This window comes from Theropithecus gelada, chromosome 2, assembly GCF_003255815.1.
Source record: "Theropithecus gelada isolate Dixy chromosome 2, Tgel_1.0, whole genome shotgun sequence".
NCBI classification, from domain to species: Eukaryota; Metazoa; Chordata; class Mammalia; order Primates; family Cercopithecidae; genus Theropithecus; species Theropithecus gelada.
Window position 1 is genome coordinate 120,782,249 of NC_037669.1, and position 16,333 is coordinate 120,798,581.

Consider the following 16,333-nt stretch of genomic DNA (forward strand, 5'->3'; position numbering starts at 1 on the left):
TAGATTTTTCTTTGCAAAAATTACATATTCATAATACTTAAAATCAATTGTACAGTATAATCTAATATTAAAGTAGTAATCTCCTTATGGTAAGAATATATTTAGGAGAATCCCTCCAATGAAATGATCAGGATATTATATAATACTAGTCCTTAAAGTGTCAAAACCAGTATTTGTTTTATCAGCTGTTTTATCATTATTGAAATACTTTGATTTACTTTGTGTTGTTTTAAAATGTTTTCATTTGTTTGAATCATACTCTATTTATTTTAGATTTCTAATGGGACAGTTATAGTGTAAATTCCCCACATTGTTAACATTATCAGACAGCAAAATACTTGTCTTTTCTGAATTACTATTTTCAATAGTCATTATTATAGATAAGTAGTGTTTTTTTTGTTTTTTTTTGTTTTTAAATACAGTGTCTCACTCTGTGGCCCAGGCTGGAGTGCAGTGGTGTAATCTCGGCTCACTGCAACCTCCACCACCTGGCTTCAAGAGATTCTCCTGCCTCAGCCTCCTGAGTAGCTGGGATTACAGGCACCTGCCACCATGCCCAGCTAATTTTTGTATTTTTAGTAGAGATGGGGTTTCACCATGTTCGCCAGGCTGGTCTCAAATTCCTAACCTCAGGTGATCCGCCTGCCTCGGCCTCCCAAAGTGCTGGGATTACATGTGTGAGCCACCACGCCTGGCTGACAAATAGTATTAATAACAAAATAAATGTTTAGTCTCTTCATTAATTGTATAATTCCCAAGTTTGGTTTATGTTAAGAAAGAACCCTACCCTAATTCTAATAATAAATCCTAGTAATACAGATACTTACCACTAAAGTTGAAGTGTATGCACACTATTTTGAAATTGGTTCTGTGTTCAAAAAGATAATTATTCTCTCAGAGGATTTAAGATCTTCAATAGGATGACTATAGCTTGTACTGTATTTCAAAATAGGTAGAAGAGAAGAATTGAAATGGTTCTAGCATGAAAAAAAGACAAATGTTTAAGGTGTGAATATCCCAAGCACACTGATTTGATCTTTTCTGATTATATGAATGTATTAAATTATCACATATACCCTAAAACTATGTACATCTATTATGCATCCATAAAAAATAAATAACTATAACCTCATGAAAAAATTAATATAATTGTATACATCAAGGAATTTCTTACTTGAACATTTTATTTCGTATGGGTTATTTCCAAAATATACTTAGTAAAACTTAAATAATAGAAGTGTTTTCCTCCAAAATTGGGTTCATTGTTTTGGTTGTCAGTCTGTTTTTCAAATATGCTTTGATGTTACTGATAAACCAATAATCAAATTATGTAACTCATATTTAAACTTGAATTTTCTAGTTTGCATATACTGCAAGAAAGAACAATGGTTATCTGATTCTGAGTGATTTAAAAACTCTGAAAACTTGGGGAAAGGACTCCCTTTCAGAATATTTTAAACTTCTTAACTATTTAAAAATATTTGAGGACACTTAATGCTGTCATCAGTCTTCTCTCAGAGATGAATGCTGAGTTGTCACATTAGTATCCTTTCAATGAACCTCTTTAGCAGGGTAGGGGCCCTAACATAGGGAAATATGGATGAGAGAGGGTAGATTAGGTCGGGGAAGAACCATTGCCATTTACATGTCTGCCTAGCTGTCTTGGAAAGCTAAATATTTAGGGACAAAATATCAAGTATAAAGCTAGCCTCTCTTTTCTGTTTTTCTTAACGGATAAAGAAATTTTGTCAGTTGATGTAAATGGAAATCAGAAACCTACATTGCTGAGCCCACAAATGAGCACATTATGAACACAGCAAGATCTTGAATTGTTTTAGGGTAAAATGAATTGGCTATCAAGATACTTGTATTTTTATGGGAAAAATAGCATATTCATTATCAGAGTACTTTTTATTTCCACCTCTTGATATCTTTATAAAATGTAGGTGAGGAGAATTTGTTGTGGTGTCAGCATACTGGTTCTAGAATAGTTAGCAATAGCAAAGTTAATTGAGATTTATTCTTGTAACTTTCTTGAAGCAAAAGAATTTTGAAGGCTGGGTGTGGTGCCACATGCCTGTAATCCCAGCACTTTGGGAGGCTGAGGTGGGAAGATTGCTTGAGCCCAGGAGTTTGAGACCAGCCTGGGCAACATAGTGAGACCCCCATCTCTACAAAACAGATTTTTGAAAATAAGTTACAAAGGCAGTTTCATAGATGTAAAAATGAAACTGCATATATTTTTCCTAGCCTTTGTATAGCTTTTCAGAAATTTGTTTCTTAGATCATTTCTTCTCACTCTTCTTTCTAGGGGGAAAGGTTGGCAAACTCACCCAGGCCAAGTCTTTCCCATTGTTCATTTTTTTGTATGGACTCGTGAGCTAAGGATGATTTTGAAATTTTTAGTGCCGGGCGCGGTGGCTCACGCCTGTAATCCCAGCACTTTGGGAGGCCGAGACGGGCGGATCACGAGGTCAGGAGATCGAGACCATCCTGGCTAACACCGTGAAACCCCGTCTCTACTAAAAATACAAAAAAATAAGCCGGGCGAGGTGGCGGGTGTCTGTAGTCCCAGCTACTCGGGAGGCTGAGGCAGGAGAATTGCGCGAACCCGGGAGGCGGAGCTTGCAGTGAGCGGAGATCTGGCCACTGCACTCCAGCCTGGGCGACAGAGCGAGACTCCGTCTCAAAAAAAAAAAAAAAAGAAATTTTTAGTTTGTTGGGAAAAAAAAATCAAAATAATATTTTGTGATACATGAAAATTATGTGGAATTCAAATTTTACCGTTATTGTTACTGAAAGTTTTACTAGAACACAACCATGCTCGTTCAATATTTTCTATTTATTTTTTATTTTTTAAATTTAGTTTTATTGTTTTGAGTTAGGGTCTGGCTCTGTCACCTATGCTGGGTGCAGTGGCGCTATCACAGGTCACTACAACCTTGGCCTCCTGGGCTCAAGCCATCCACCCACCTTAGCCTTCTAAGTAGCTGGGACTACAGGTGTGTGCAAGCACACCTGGCTAGTTTTTGTATTTTTGATAGAGATAGGTTTTCACCGTGTTGGCCTTAAACTGGTCTTGCCATTTATTGGTCTTGAACTCTGGAGCTCAAGTAATCCACCCACCTTGGCCTCCCAAAGTGCTGGGATTACAGTTGTGAGCCACCGTGCCTGGCCCAATATTTTCAATGGCTGCTTTCACACTATAATGGCAGAGGTGGGTAGTTGTGACAGAAACTTGTATGGCCCGTGAAACTTAAAATATTTACCATCTGGTCCTTCGTAGAAAAAGTTTGCCAGTCCTCGTTCCGGGGCTTTAGGATCCATTAAAAGACATAGGATTCTTTTAAGCTGTCATCATGTCTTATAAAGGTCTATGTTCAAAAATATTAGGCGGTCTATTTTGATAAAAGAAAATCTTTCTTTAAAGAGTTATGTACTTCAAAATTTTCTGAATAGTGAGAGCAATGAATTCCTTGTATAACTTGAAAGTCTCCACTTTACATTTTCATTCTTTGATTTAATAATATTTGAAAAATCTTTTGTTAGCTGCTTGAGATCCTCTCCCTGGTATATTAAACTTTTAAAAATTAATGTCTCTTTGGAAGTTATTACTTAGAAAAATCAGTTTGAATAAACATTTAGATACTACATAACTTTTTCTTTTGGAAGCTTCCTTTTTTTTTTGCTGCTGTGAAAATTGGTTATCCTCTGTGTTTTGCAGGAAGTTTCCCAGTGTCATGCTGTAATCAGGAAAAAACACAATACCTTGTTGTAGATGTCCAGTATTATACTGAGAGATATATTATGATATACACAGAGCCCGTTTTTTGACCTTTAGCATAAGTAAATCCATTGAACAGTATATTTATTTTACGAGGTCTTACGTTCATTAATGATGTATTCACAGTTGCACTTTAAAGTCACAATTAAATACTAAATGGATTGTCCCATATATCATTAAATATTTTTTCTTACTTGAATTTCTTAGGTACAATGTTAGCTGTTCTAAAAAATTTGCACTTAGTCGTTGGAATCGTAAGCCTGATAATCAAAGTCTTGGGCATCGTGGCCGTCGTCCAAGTGGCCCTGATGGGGCAGCAAGAGAACATATGCTTAGGCAGGTCTGTATAAACCTTGCTTCAATGTAAAATACCCTTTTCAGAAATGCAAGGAAAGTGCAATGCTGTATTTTGCTTGTACTACATTTTCCAGCTTCCAATTACTTATCCATCTGCAGAAGAAGACTTGGCTTCTCATGAAGATTCTGTGCCCTCTGCTATGACAACTCGTCTACGCAGGCAGAGTGAGCGGGAAAGAGAACGTGAGCTTCGGGATGTGAGAATTCGGAAAATGCCTGAGAACAGTGACTTGCTACCAGTTGCACAAACAGAGCCATCTATATGGACAGTTGATGATGTCTGGGCCTTCATACATTCTTTGCCTGGTATGTAATTCATCACTTTGGCCTTAATATTTTTCTTGTGCATTCACACACAGCAATGTTAGATACATCCACACCTTTTTCACAAAAGGGCTAGAGAAGTACTGTGTATATGTATAAATTAAATGGCATTTGTTATTGAAATATGATCTGTTTCCTCTTGCTTATTCCCTCAGCACTACTGGGTATTTTCTCATACCCCCCCAAGTCGATAAAAACTGACTAGTCCTGCTTCTGCTGTGACACCTCAGCCGGTGAAGATATTAAAGGTGCTTTCTTCTCTTCAGTCTGATTTCTCTCGAGAGGTCAGTAGAGAGATTGAATCAGACACTTCTTCCTTTCTGCTCTTCTATTTTTCTATTCTATTCCTCCTTATTTCCTAATTTAACCTTTTTAAAAATGAAGTAAGAGAGACTTTTTTTTTTTTTTTTTTACATTTTTGAAAGCTAATCAGAACCTTTTAAAATATGTTAAAAATTTGGTTTCTTTGAAAAAAATCAAGCTAGTTCTTTTAAAAGAAGGTACATTCTTTCTTTTCAATAAATAAACATCAAGAGCCTTTCTGAAATTTTATTTTTCAAATAGAGAGCTGAAATTCAGTTGTATTCATTCTAATATTGAGGGTAACTTTCTTATTTATGTTTTCCTGTTCTCTCATTTTGATACTCTTTCCATCACCTTAAGTCTCTTTTTTCCTTAAAACGACAATAATCTTTTATACCCACTTTCTCCAAGGGGCTGGCTACTAAAGACAGCTGCACCTTTGCTCATGATGAGACCCACACTAGTTATATATGTTAAGACTATATATATATGTATATATATATTTTTTAAATCAGTAAATCTTGTCATTCACTTTGGCCTTATGCATATGGAAAATGAGGAGACTAAAACAAAAAATTTATTTCCTTTTGGTTTTATTACGAATCATATCATTTCTCTTGATACAAGCTTTCTAGAAGAATACATTCTGTTTGAACTTGTCTACTAACTTTTTACAGTTTAATAAGCTAATTAATTAGCTATGTTGCTAATTAGTCTTTCTCTGATGGCAGCTAAGGTCTTAGAAGCATACTTAGAGCTAACATGCTATACAAGAAAATACACTTAGAAATGATAAAGAATCTGTCACCCACTTTACTTCATATACAGAATTCTGTGAGATTTTGTTAAATTAGTTTATCAATAGCTTGTTTTAGAAATGCTAAGTTTAAAAAAATATGGCCGCTTCTAAAGAAAGATGGAATTGTTTAAAAGTAGAGATACTCTATGGGAAGATTTTTAAATGTGTATGTGCCCACAAAAACTTAGGTGTGAATTAATTGCTGACCATGTGGATTTAGAATCTGTTTTAAACTGGATGTATTTAGAAGATACTGAGTCTATTGGTTGTGGTTTTAGTAACTAAGGAAACCAATTTTAGTTTTTGACCAGTATAGCTATCTTGAGAATTAACTTTGGAATCTATATGGATGCCTGGGGCTGGGCTTTGGTTCTGTCATCTTCAGAAGTAGTCTCACTCTTCCAAGTGGGCCACATGATCTGTTTGTGAGCCTGATTTTTCATTTGGGGGAAGTTTTTCTTTTCCTTTGTAGAAGAGAATTGGTTTCTATCCTGAGGAAAGTAGTTGCCCAAATAATTAACAAATAATAGATACTGCTGATTCTTCTTTCACTTCTTTTTTTATTTCAGCTAATTTTCCCCAGCATCCATTTGCCATGTGGCTACTTTACTAGAACGAAGGCAAATTCCTTTGTCTCATTCTTGCTTCATTTGAGTTAAACAAAAAAACATAAAACTTAGTATTTCTTATAACCTAAAATGCTTATCTTACAGAGCTCATCTAGACACTTAATTTTGTTGCTAGGTATTTAGAAAACATTATATGTCATAAAAAGGACACAGCTATTATATAATTTAGAATTGCTTATTACTGTTTTAGAGTCTGGTTAATATGACTCTTCTCTTTACTTACGAAATGGGAGTGTTTCCAAACTGCTTTGACAGGCCAAATAATAAGCTTATTTGTGTGATTAGTTATATCACCTTTCTCAAAGTTTTCTCTGCGTAATGCCTATAGTTTAATCTCATACCAGAAAATGCCTTAATGGTCATTTCTTTCTGCTTCTCTGGACTTTGTAAATATCGTTTTGAGCTTTTTTTTTTTTAGCTCTCATTCAGTGCTGTTTGTTTTCCCTGAGTAGTCTACTCCCAAGCTTTTCTCATAGAATGAACAAACTTGTAAATTTTGTAATCTCTTTTGTATTTTGTTTCTTTCCAGTTGAGATAGGCTTCCTTCCCTCTTTAATCAGGGCATTTATATTTACTCCTCCAGTTTTCTCTTCTCTTTGTATATCATCTTGTTAACCATCCTCTTCAGACTATGTTAGAGCTTGTATGCAGTAGACCAGAATCTCAGAGCTGTTATCAGAATGAAAAATTACCGCCTTCTAATTTTTTCTGCATTAAAAAGTTATCTATGGGAACAATTCTTATTTTCAATTTACTACAGGTTATCTTCTTTAACCCTTCCTTGCTATGGTGAACTGCCTTTTGCAGAGATCAGTTTGTCCTCTATTTATTGAAGTGTGAATCCACAGTAGATTTGATTTTTCTGTAGGCATATAAACTAGGAATCATTTTAAAAACATGACTATTTACTGGTTTTTGTAATATCAGTATTGGGACTTGTTTATTCTGTAGTATTGAGTGGCACGTGATACGTTTTCACCAACCTTACTGTGGTCAATTTTTGTGCAGGGTGTTTTGTTTTGAGTTTAGCTGGAGAAGTGATGCCAGACACTTGCAAGGTCAGTTGGGACCCATGTGCAGAAGTCCTTGCCTGTACTGACAGCTGCACTGCACTTGCTTCTGGTGAGGTGAAGCTAGCTCAGCTGATTGGCTAGCTCAGTGTCAGTTGGTGTTTGTTTTGTACACATCCCTGGGATCCAGGCATTTTACCAAAATAGATGTTAATGTCAGAAACTCAGAACTTTATCTCAGTATACCTTGAGCACTTAAAACTGTTTTATGAGTTTCTGGAAGCATACTTGCTTCCAATTTTTCTAAGTCACTTTATTTTTTTATTTCTATACTGATGTAACTACTCTTTTTTTGTGGTTAGCTTAAGAAAGTTGTGATCTAAAATGCATTCCTATTTGATCATGCTAATTCCCAAAACACTTTTTGTTCTTTATTATTTTGCTAATATATTTACTGTCCACCTACAAGAGGATATGTGAGGAGGAATCTCACAATACAGAGGAACAGGAATGTGCTACATATTTTCCTCATGGAGAACTCCTTGTTTCTATTCCCAAATGTAGCTCTTATAGTTCTCATTACTTCTCATTGCTCCTGTTTTCTGAATCTAAGTAAGTCCCACCCTATCTTTCTCTCTCTTCTTTTCTTTCCTGTGTTCTTGTAAGTAAGACTGAAGAGAGAAGAACATTAGTTCTTTCATAAAAAGAAGGATGAAGTCACAACTAGATGCAAGATTAGTCAGTTTTGTCTGCCCAGTTTTGTTGAGCTACCTCTGGGAAAAGAAAAGGGGCTTTTCTATGGTGAGTAATCCCATTTCAACTATAGTTTCTTTTATAAGATAAATGGGCAAAAACATAAAAATTTTGTAGAGGATATTGAAATACGAATTTTTCAAAGTCTGAGAAATTATTAAAATAGAAATTGAAAAGCTAGTTGTTATATAGGAAACGGTAAAGATACAACTAACAGGACATGAGAAAAAAGCAAGAGAAAAAATGGACACACAGCTGTACACAGGAAAAAATGTTTGTATTACTCTTACAGATAGCTCTTCTGTAGCAGATTATATTTTTGTTTATTGTATATTTACTAATTCAGTCCTTATTGACAAATATTATGTTTTCAGTACCTATAATGCTTTGTGCTTTGTGCTGGGTTGTAAGACATAATCTTACATAGACAAGAGGATGATACATTTGCAAGTAGAAAGGATAATTGAACTAGCAAAATTGTGGCATCCAAAAGTGTAATGTAACTATTTTCATTTTTCATTATCTTTTTCTTTGTGTTTTCCCTTAGAATGCTGATTTGAATAAAATAGAAAAGCTTAAGCTGTCAGTTTTTATGTGTATTCTTAAATTCATCTTAAAATTTTACTGTCTCTCAAGAAAGCTTCCATATTTTTGTATTCTCTCTTGTCTCAGCTGCTTAATTCATTACCTTTCCTATTGGTTTCTTTACCCTTAATGGGTAAGTTTGTTGAGTAATCTGGAATTGAAAATTTGGTAGCCAGTAAAAACATGTGAGTTTCAGGTAGATACTAGCATTGTTACCTGCTAAAGCACCTGGTTTAGACTGAGAGCTAAAATATTGGTTATATGGCAGGAAATTCACCAGCAAGCTCATAATTTCAATGAGAATTGTTTTCTTAATGAAAATGGAGACAAGCCCAGTGATACTAAGATTTGAAGTTGAAGTTACAAGTCAAGCAGTGTAATACATTTCAGCAGCATTGCAATAGATTGGTAATACAATATTGAGAGATTTGATCTGTCCTGAGTGAATAAGAAAAATATTTTAAATGTACTTGTCAAGTGAAGGTTAAAAGTGGTACTTACTTGAGAAAATATTTCTAGGTTGTTATTTAAATGGCAAAACATTATATTTTTGTTTCCTCTTTACCTGTATGTGAAGGATGTATTATACAGAGATAAGTTCATGAGGTATAACTAGTTAACCTAAACCTGTTATGTGGCATGCTTTGAGGTAACACCATAGTCCTTTTTGTGAAGGAAGTATTATATCTAGACTTTGTACATTTTTACCTCTTATGAATTATTTCTATAACATTATTTTAGAGCAAGAATTCCAAGCAAATTGCTTTACCTGGAGTTTGAATTAATTCTTATTTTCAGAATGCAAATACTCTATTCTTCAAGAGTGAACTCAAGACTACCATAAATAAATTTCATTTGTTTCTCAGCCTGTATTTCAGATTCTCAGACCCAGTGAGAGCATAACTGTGACTGTTAGGAGTAATGTCTAATTGTTGTATATTTAATTCTAACTTCCGTCCTCTGGTCAAATTCCAGGCTGCCAGGATATTGCAGATGAATTCAGAGCACAGGAGATTGATGGACAGGCCCTTCTCTTGCTAAAAGAAGACCATCTCATGAGTGCAATGAATATCAAGCTAGGCCCAGCCCTGAAGATCTGTGCACGCATCAACTCTCTGAAGGAATCTTAACAGGAACATGAAACCTTGATAAAACAGCAGTTTTACTCTTCTCACACAAACTTGTAAGGTAAAGGCCTAACTTGGTCTAGAATATGACACTTACTGTAGTGGATAGCCAAGCACATTGGGATTTCCACATCAGATACTGACATTTCTTCTACAGGTATAATTATTCATCATACATTTTCATAATTAACAAACATTGGTAAAATTAATTTTACAGGTTACATGAAACATTGAAAGACTTGTTATAGAGGGCCATGATATTTTTCAAAGAAATGTGTTACACTAGATAATTTTTTTAAAGGTGATGTTTATCATTAATATAAAGAATCCTTTTAAAAGTAATTTAATGATTTACATTTCTCCTCTTTTGATTCGATTTTCTTATACATTTTTTTCTACCCTATTAGTTTTCTAAAGGTTGTCATGAGAGGTATGTTATGGAATAATTTAGTAGTCCAGTGACAGAACCATATGAAATCAGTGTACATTTTTAAAAATATGTCTTTTAGACATATGCTTTACCTATAAAAAAGGAATTGTGTTCTAGTATGAACAGTACTGATCTGGAAGTGAGAAGAGTTAGTTCCTATTCCAAACTTGACCAAGAATTTGGTTTGACTGAGAAAGTTTTCCTCTCAGTTTTTGTACATTTATTTAGAGCAGTGGTTCTCAGTGGAGGTCAGTTTTGATTGCCAGGGGACATTTGGCAATGCTGAGACATTTTGGTTGTCACAGCTTGGGGCTGGGTTTAGGGGAGGGTTGCTACTGGTATCTAGTAGGTAGAAGCCAGAGATGTTTCTAAATATCTTATAATGCACAGGACAGCACCCCTCCACTATCAAGAATTATCGGTTCAAAAATGTCGGTACTGCCAAGGTTGAGAAACTCTGATATAGAAGGAGTGATAAATACTGTTTTCACCCAAAGGAATACTTTTAAAAGATGGAGCATACTAAATATATATGATGAAAGTATTATTCACATAACATTCATATTCTGCTGAATAATTTTTTCTAGTTTAATCATACTAGAAAAAGAAAAAAAGATCTACAAATTGTCCTATAAAATAAGGACTAACATGCAAATAATTTAACTCTCAGAAAGTACTAATTCATTCTGATTATCTTTCATACCTCTGTGCTCTTCTGCAGTGATGAAGGCATAATATGATTATACCTATGAACTAGTGCATAGCCTTTTCTGGCAAGAAAATAGTTTGTAGCAGATATGTGGTTGCTCTTTGGATTTTTTTCTAATGTTGAACATGCTGGGACTAGCTAGAATGTACATTCCTACTTCCTTTACCAAACGTTTGCATGCTTCCTGCAAAGCACTTACCAAGTGATTTCTCTTAAATCACCAGATATAATTTTGTATGTACATGTTTGAGGAAAAAAATTTAAAGCAAAACCTTTTACTGAACAGTGTTCTATAGAATTATGACACTAAAACAAAATTGTTTGTGGAAGCCCTGAAAGCTTTATAGTCCTGGACATCAAAAATTTTATTTGAGATGATGAATGTTTTGTTTTACTCTTTTCTTATATTACCACGATTGAGATATTTTAGTAATTGAAGGAACATACACAGATATTTGGCAGAAGTCGAGTAAGGAGGGGAAAATAAAGAGTCCATGAGTTTCAGTCATTTTCACTGCTCTTTTCAAAAAGATTGTGTTGAGCTAGTAGAAGACTAAAGATGTCGCTGAAGACATCACAGATATTATATTTATCTTTTGGCTTTGTGTACATTAGAGAATGTTGATTATTTTTATACAAAAATACAGCGGGTAATTTTTTTAATCTTTAGATGCCTCTTGTTTGAATGTATGCTTTGTGGAATTCTTTGTGTAGTAATGTTTTAAAAAAAGATGTTTACTGATAGTTACATGTAGGATTAGAATATGTAATATAATATAAGGCTCATGTTCCAGACCTACGATAGCTTGTAGTCTATGTTACATATTTCTTTATATCACATTTTTAATCATTGGATTAAAGTTTCAAGGAAAGCTAGGTACTCTATAATCGGTTTTCATTTATTAGCAGTTAATCATCATGACAGAATTGTCATATGCTTGACTTTTCCCCTCTTCTTGGAATTTCAGAACACAATACAGGCTAAGCATTAGTAAGAGACGGCTCACAGTATGAGGGAGGGAGGTGCAATGGAAAATCTTGCTGGAATTAAAACTTCTCATAGATTATCCACAGTTAATACAAAGTTTATTATTTGGGGATAGACTCCTCCAGCAATAATGATTACCTCCCATAACTATATTACTGTGGCCTTTAAGGTATCAATTTTGAACTGTGTTGTAGGCTCTCCTTTTATTTATTTGCTTTCCTACTAGCAGCCATTCTGTACTTATTGAAAGCCCCTGTGCCTACTGCTGTCTTAAAAGTATTCAGGAGGGGCTTACAGGAGGGTTTTCTATTGGAGAATACCTTGTAATCTTAAATCTAGTCCAGATCTCTGTTGTCCCCACTCAGAACATACCCAGAAGATGCACTTGCTTTTTTCAAGTGAGTTTTTATTTAAAAATGGCTTGTTTGCTATCACATTGGTACAGCTGTTTCTTCCAAGATGAGTTAATCATCTTAATTTCAAAGCTTCAACTAGGTATAATGGATATATAGACAACACTGAGCATCCACCTCTCTCCTGAGCTTTAAAGCACAGTTTCAGTATGATATAGGTGGGGAGTATAATTGTTTTCATATCCTTTCATACTACTACTAATAGTTCTAGGATTTTGACTGGGGAGAGGTAATGACGAACAGGGAACATGAAGGTTCTTCCTACTTTTGCTACCTAAGTTTGCATTTTCTGACTTCCTTAAAGTGTTGCACTCTTTGTCCCATTGGGATAAAAAACCGTTAAGTTTGAAATTTTGCTTTAAGCCTTGTGTTCCTAGGGAAGTTAAACAACTAAGAGAGCTGATTTGTGAAAATTATTTTTTATATGACATTAATATTCATCAAGCCTTGTGTAGGCATGTGTAAGACACAACTATGCAGCTTTGAATAGTCAATATAGTATGAGATAGAGTGTTCCAAATCCTGTCATTTTTTAAGTAGCATATTATTGCCCTGATGGTACTATTACTTTGCTGTTGAATGCTCTAAACAGAACTTTTTAAAAAGGTGTGGTTTAAGAGCAGTCACCCAGGAGTAGACAAGGTGGAATGGGAGGAAAGAAATGGTAATGCAAAAGCTTGAGCATGGGAAGGGTCAGAGGAGGAGGCCATCATCCTTGTTAGCTTAGCCTGCTTCAACACTGAGCACATTTCTGCACTTTTGAAGTGAATATTCATGTTTTACTTAGAAGAAATAATTTCCTTTCATTAGGGATCCCAGTTGATTTTTGTTTCCTGGTGTATCAAAATACTTAGAACTATGAAACAAGTATTATTGTGATCATGCCTTTGAATAATTTTTGACATAGCTTATCTTCATATATCAAGTATAAAATTATAATGAGACATCTATTCACAAATACAAGTCTTAGATTGAATTGAAATGTGTTACATAGTGCCCTGTCTCCCACTGACTTGTTCAGTTAAATGTCTTAAAGTACATTATGTCCATCTTTAGGCTTTTGGTTCCACAATGGCACAAGTATGGTAGGGAGGCAATATAGTCTTAGGCTATATGCCTATATTAAATGTGTATAAACGATTTTTGAAAGAATACATTATTATAGATGTATGTGAGTGATGCTGACCTGACAGCCATATCCAGTGGATGAAACTGACTGGACATACTGTTAAAATGTTTTAAAGATATATTTTCAACCAGAACAGCCTGGTTATAGTTTGTGGTTTAAAGACTCTCACCTTGATGAATTGCAGGAACACATGCAGCCTACTGGCATTGAGCATTAGCTAATGGCATGAAAGGGCCTCATCTCACTACCTCTCTAAGGCCTCTAGCTCAAAGAAAACTGCATGAAATCTTATTTCTTAGATCTTTGTCTCAAAATCTTTAGCGAGGATTTTGTATTGGGGCTAACTTGATGAAGGGAGGCAGCTGGGGCAGGACTTTCTGATACCTGACAGTCATGTTCCAGAGCAACCTTTGGGCAGTGGAAACTGGCCCATCTATGCAAAATGATTGCTCAGTCTGTTTCTTGTGTACTACATATGTAACTAGCTGGGCCCTAAGGAAGGTTTTCTAGGGGGAAGGATAGGGAAGTAGAGGAGGAGACAAGTAGGAGGAACAAAGCATTCCAGACCCAAGAGGATAGAAGTTATTTAGGATAGATATGGCCTACATCCATAGTTCAAAATAATACATTTTAATTGTTAGATGCCAGTTATAAATAGGCTATAGTTTTTATATGTCAAGATTTACCTGTAATCAGACTCATTCTTTCACTCTCTATACCCACTGTCTCCATGCTTAGGAGCATGGATATTAATAGTTCCAATGATATATAAGTTAGTGATTTTTGATTTCCGAAAATTTAACAACCTTTTATTATAGTTGGAGAATATTTGTCAAAAATTCAAAGGTTGTTGTAATTGAGTTGCCAGCATTACAGAGAGTTTCCATTTTCAGATACCACAGTTGAATCACCTCTGTAGATTGTTACAAAGAGGCATTTTAAGATAGTATTTTATTTGTTAGGTTGTATCTCAGTCTAAGAATTGGGAAAAGAAAAGCTATAGGTTTCTCTTTCCTAGTCTGGATTTCGGTAAACACAAGCCTACCTCTGCTTCTTTGATTCACAGCAGTGTGGATCATGAAATGAACTGTTTACCCACATTCATCAATATTGGTATTTTATAAATCTACTTAGAGCATTTAATTTCATCTCAAAGATTGTGATCCAGTTTAGATAAGCACAAATACAGTATTAGGAAAAGTAAATATGCAATCTTACTAAAATTTCAACTTGTTAAGCTGTATATCTTAAAAAAAAATTATTTGGGGCTGGGCATGGTGGCTCACACCTGTAATCCCAGCACGTTGGGAGGCTGAGGCGGGTAGATCACCTGAGGTCAGGAGTTCGAGACCAGCCTGACCAATATGATGAAACCCCATCTCTACTAAAAACACAAAAATTAGCTGGGTGTGGTGGCGTGCACCTGTAATCCCAGCTACTTGGGAGGCTGAGACAGGAGAATTGCTTGAACCTAGGTGGCAGAGGTTGCAGTGAGCTGAGATCGTACCCCCGCACTCCAGCCTGGGTGACAGAGCAAGACACCGTCTCAAAAAAGCAAAACAAAACAAAAAATTCTTTGGGAAGATAGGTCCTCTTTTGTTAGAAGTTCATAAAATGTATCCTTACATAGTTTTGTTCACAGTAGTTACATAAGCTTTCTTCAAATAAAAAAAGTTTAAAATTAGATTACCTTCTTTGGAAAAAGAATTTCCTAAATTTTTAAGAATTTTCCAAGTTTTACATATTAGTTTTTAGAACCTAATCCATTTTCAAATTGTACTATGAGAAAGCTTTTTTTAAAAAAAAAAGTTGTAAAGCATTAATACAAATATAATTATTACCATCACATTCCAGAGAATATGGCTTTTTCTAAACTTTCAATTTAGAAAACATACATTAAGGGGGAATCTCTGCCCTCCTTTTCAGCTCTGAAGACCAGCTTTTCTACTCAGACACATGCACACACCCCTTCCAAGTGTCATGTTTATGGGAACGTTTGGGAAATGTTTTCCAGATGTTTTATTTTTTCCCTTTTATAGTTTGTTGACATTTAATCTTATTTAAAGATGACAATTTTAATCTGAAATGTTAGAGAAGAGGTACAACATAATGAGGTTCTAGCTAGCTTTCTACTTTTGAAAAATATTTTTTTTCTACTGCTTTTTACAAGTACTGGTTCTCTCAGTGATACTAGTGGTGTTCAGTATGAATCCATAGAAAGAAAACAAAACATGTTGTTTAAAAGAAGCAGAGTAATGAATTTCAGTTTGGAGAAAACCAATATAATTTTAAAACACTGTTATACTAACATAGCAAGGTTTTAATTAAATATAAGAGTAAGGTAGTAAGTTCTTTTAGAGCACCTGTTTAAATTTACTCCAGGAATCATCTTAAGGATTGATAGTCACCATCATTTATTGACCTAAAAGTTACATTTCATGGAATATTATCAGTGTTAAATCCAAGCTTTGTGGAGCTTTAACTGACGATGGTGAAAAAGTTGGTGTTCGTGAGAGTGGTGGGGTGTTTAGTCATCAGTGAAGTTAAACATCAACCTGTTTTAGAAAGAATTTTTTAGTCTTGCTTCAAGTAAACCAGAAGTGTCTAGTATTTAAATCTTTATTTAGAATGCTTCCCTTAAAAGTATTTTTTTGTTTTGGGTAGCATTAAACAGTAAATAATCAGTAGTAAATAATAGATGAATTAAGATGATGATGAATGAGGATTAACACACTGGTCTGGAGACTGGGGTTTTATGTCAGTGGGTTAGCTGTGTGTGACATGTTGGGCAATTACTCAGCTTTTTTAACAGCTTCCAGATATGCAATATGGTCCCTGTACTACTCAAAGGTTGATTTTGGTTTAATTCATCTTTGAGGTACCTCCCAGCTCTAAAACTATGATTCTAGGCCATGTAATGGGGTTGCTCCTACTTCATTCTCTTTCCCTTTTTAAGGGTTCGGTTTAGCATCCATTTCTTGGGTCACCTACAA

The 16,333-nt window shown here is 34.9% G+C and overlaps 1 protein-coding gene across 3 annotated transcripts in view; it reads left to right on the forward strand.

Moving 5' to 3' along the window:
• PHC3 (polyhomeotic homolog 3) overlaps positions 1 to 11,686 on the forward strand; it is an 89,572-nt gene extending 77,886 nt beyond the window's left edge. For 2 of the 3 annotated variants that reach the window (XM_025375571.1, XM_025375572.1), the window contains exons 13-15: positions 3,992 to 4,124; positions 4,216 to 4,447; positions 9,520 to 11,686. In XM_025375571.1, coding sequence (XP_025231356.1) covers positions 3,992 to 4,124; positions 4,216 to 4,447; positions 9,520 to 9,674 — 520 coding nt within the window. In that variant the 3' untranslated portion in view covers positions 9,675 to 11,686. Of the gene's footprint in view, positions 1 to 3,991; positions 4,125 to 4,215; positions 4,448 to 9,519 lie in introns of those variants that run through there. The other variant, XM_025375573.1, reaches the window with a different exon arrangement.
• Positions 11,687 to 16,333: the final 4,647 nt, after the last annotated feature.